This window comes from Azolla caroliniana, unplaced genomic scaffold (genome assembly GCF_043228905.1).
Source record: "Azolla caroliniana isolate FFs.n. ecotype wild unplaced genomic scaffold, voAzoCaro1.0.p SCAF_20, whole genome shotgun sequence".
Taxonomy (NCBI): Eukaryota; Viridiplantae; Streptophyta; class Polypodiopsida; order Salviniales; family Salviniaceae; genus Azolla; species Azolla caroliniana.
The window spans coordinates 9,278,121-9,281,518 of NW_028230455.1; the positions used below are offsets into that span (position 1 = coordinate 9,278,121).

Consider the following 3,398-nt stretch of genomic DNA (forward strand, 5'->3'; position numbering starts at 1 on the left):
AATAAAAATGATCAAGTATTCAATGTAACAATGTTATGAGTTAACTCTTATGGAGTGTTGCAATATGCCAACGCTATCCAAGACTTTTGACAAGTTTGGTTGGCTGAAAAAACACAAATAAACCTGGCCAAGTATTTCATGTTATGAGTTCACTCTTATGGAGTGTTGAAATATGGAATGCTATCCAAGGACTTCCAAGGGTAATTAGGCTTGTTATCCCATCATACAGCATTCAGGGTTGAAACAAATTATATCCTATTTGACAAGGCTCTTGAGCTTGTCTCCCACAAAGAATTAATGCAGCTGCAATATGATATTTGGAATTCTACTGGATCAATCAATATACCCTGCTTTACAACAGTTTCAGATCAAGATCTCCCTTACATTTCAAGTTTTATCACGAATGCTTTTGGCATAGTGAGCAGACATTCATGCCTGTCGTACCTTCATATTACTCATCCAGTAAATTCCTCAAGGAGTCCCTGTATTTCAAGGAAAATTCTAGTTTAAATCAGAAAATATTTGCATTTACAAGATGACCAGTAGGTCAATATATCTATCTATGAGCTTGCAACTATTACACTAAGTTGTGACAACAGTTCCTACTATATCACTAACCTGGGATACAAGGGATTCTGCTTCAGTTCGCTTCATTAGATGGATAGAATTACGAAGTAAAGATGTTGACTGATCATCGAGAAGAACTTCCCCGACATCATCCATTACTCTCACTTGGATGTATGGGTCTTTTGGTGGTGTTGTGTCCTGTTTACAATGTCCCACCCTCATGTATGTAAGATCACATTATCAAATAGTACTGTAACTTATCAAATAGTATTGTAACCGCAAATGAAAGTGTGAATTAGATCTATACGGATCATATATGACCTTACATAGTGAAACAATGCATGTGAAACGAATATACGTGTTGATTCTAAATATATATATATATATATATATCAGTCGTATATGCCCTGCTTACAAAAGGAAGGTTAGGCTTCTTATAGAAAGTGTATCCATACCAATGATGGTATGCACCACTTGATGGTATACAAGTGTTGATTCCTTTTGCTTGTATTCTTTTATTATGATGGTCATGTATGATGTTATATAAAGAACTAGTACAAGTAAAAGGAAGATGTATTCCTGATTAAGATGTGTGCATACCACTGTTAAATCTAGATCGATACTGGTCATATATGATCCAAGAAGGTCCGAATAACTCTTGAAAAACTCCCTTTCAGAGAAATTCAGCTTCTCCTGTATGTCAGCTAAAAGCACAGCCCCAAGCTGCCATCGTAAGCGTTGTATCTTCAGGCTTCGGTTATACCTGAAGAAATTGACAAAATCATACACAAACATTGCAGAAAAATCTTCCAAAACCATACTGAAAATATCACTTTAAATGATAGAAGCATTATACGATAAACATACACATAAGATAAACGACATCACTTATCTCGAACCAAATTAATATCATATACATCACTTATCACTTTAAAATCATACATATACATTGCAGAAAATCCTTCCAAAACCATACTGACATATCACTTTAAATGATAGGATAAACGTACACATAAGATAGAAGACATCGCTTATCTCGAACTAAACTAAGGTGGTGAATTAAAGCACCGAAATAGTCGCGATTCTGAGCTGTCTCGATGTCTAGACCTTCTTGTTGCATTTTTCTGCATAGGTACAAACAACGATAAAGGTAAATTACTCACATTTGGGTTCAACATTGGCACATTTATATGATCAATCAGAGGCACACTCACACCATTCGTGTCTCGAGTTGATGATAATGTTCACTTGCTTCTTCCACAACTTGATCAAATAGATCATTCTGATTACACACCAGAAGTTTAACGTTAGAAGGCTTCTTGTTAGGATTGTTTGTCTAATAATTTATTCTTCCACCATCCTAACTTAATCACATGATATTCATTGTGCTAAGCAGTTTTTTGGGTTATTGACAATTTCCTTTCTCTAATTTATTCCAAAATGTTAGTTCACCACATATGTTTCCATTGCGCTTTGCATTTAACTTTACATAAGCAGAGGAGCATGTGGTTTAATTCTATACAATACAAAAAACCTTACCAGCCCTTTACATATGAACCAGTGCGGTTGTCCTCACAGGGATGAAATGAAAACTAATAAAGGTACTGCATGGGTGTAGTCACTAAGCGTCATTATACGTTTTTGCTTATAACTCTTATAGCCAGAAAAACTCTCATTTTGTGTTGCTAAGAGAATCAATTCACCATTCACCCTCGGCACACAGGAATATGCATTCATGGGTAGATACGGATGAAGTGGCTCACTTACAACTAGCTCTCTTGCCATGTTTTGTTTCACATCGAATTTGTATCCATTTGTTTATACTGAAAATGACCAGACATGTCATTCTGAACCAAAAACAGAAGGTTCCAAGGGCGAAAGCTTTTTATTTCACTTAAAATCGAATACTCGTTTGCTCTAGCCATAACATGATCAAACAGATCATTATGACCATTTATCAGAAATTTTGAAGTCACAACGAATCTTGTTTGACATTATACATAAAAGCTAACATTCATCTTACACGATGTAATAAAGCAGGCATAAATCAGAAATTTGAAGTTGTGCTTCTTGTTGCACTTAAAAGCTAACTTTCATTTTCTTTATCCATCACATGACCAAATAGGTAAATTTAATCACAGATCAGAAGCTTTGAAGTCAGAAGGCTGCTTCTTTCACGCAAAGAGTGATGTTCGTTTGTGTCTTCCACAACATGATCATCAATCATTCAAAATCAGGTCTCTTGTTTTTCACCAAACCATACAGAAATGGTACGAAAATCCATGCAAAACACTGCAGCTAAAACATGTCATTACTAATTTTAGGATCCAGATAAACAAATAATCAATGTTACCGAAAAACATAGACATACCCGAATTTGAATATTATTTGTTAAAATGATCCATCCACTTATGAGGATTGAAAAGTGAAGCTAGAGGATTAAGATATAAATCCATGGGAAAATGACGTAGAGGGCATCTTATTTAGATGATTTTGGCATGAAGTTCTGGAACCATTCTGACGTGAAGAATTCCATTAATCTCGACTATAACTTCGATCACGCAATGGAATGGGAAAGAACCCTAATTTGGAAGATGAGGAAACAGAACAGAAGAAGAAGAAGAAGAAGAAGAAGAAGAAGAAGCGGTGTGTGTGTGTACTTACATCGAATCGGTGAAGACGATCATCTTCGCTTTGAGCGAGTTCTGAACAGAGCTGAGCTCCCCTCCTACCGAACATGGCCTTACTCTCGCGCTATCTCTGTGTGTAGGGTCTGGTGTAGACTCTAGAGTCCGATCTGAACTGCTCTGTGTCTACCGCCTGGTTTTTGG

General features: G+C 36.2%; 1 protein-coding gene across 2 annotated transcripts; it reads right to left on the bottom strand.

The window, feature by feature from the left end:
• Nucleotides 1-3,398, bottom strand: PSF1 (partner of SLD five 1). Of its 2 annotated transcripts, XM_087335411.1 has the most exons (6): nt 3,232-3,398; nt 1,782-1,849; nt 1,578-1,691; nt 1,168-1,330; nt 619-765; nt 1-482 (listed from the first exon to the last, which is right to left on the bottom strand). In XM_087335411.1, the coding sequence occupies exons 1-6, from the start codon at nt 3,304-3,306 to the stop codon at nt 456-458; spliced, it is 594 nt and encodes a 197-aa protein (XP_087191537.1). In that variant the 5' UTR covers nt 3,307-3,398; the 3' UTR covers nt 1-455. The 2 variants fall into 2 exon arrangements, with proteins under 2 accessions (XP_087191537.1, XP_087191538.1); XM_087335412.1 differs by lacking the exon at nt 1,782-1,849 and having other exon boundaries at nt 3,232-3,395.

Bases quoted from the DNA above. Each gene is read 5' to 3' on its own strand.
- PSF1 (XM_087335411.1), bottom strand. From the start codon at position 3,306: ATGTTCGGTAGGAGGGGAGCTCAGCTCTGTTCAGAACTCGCTCAAAGC. The intron at 1,331-1,577 runs GTACGTTTATCC...CAATTTCTTCAG, and splicing joins CGATGTCTTCTATCTTATGT to GTATAACCGAAGCCTGAAGA. The intron at 766-1,167 runs GTATGCACACAT...CATTGTAAACAG, and splicing joins TCGATCTAGATTTAACAGTG to GACACAACACCACCAAAAGA.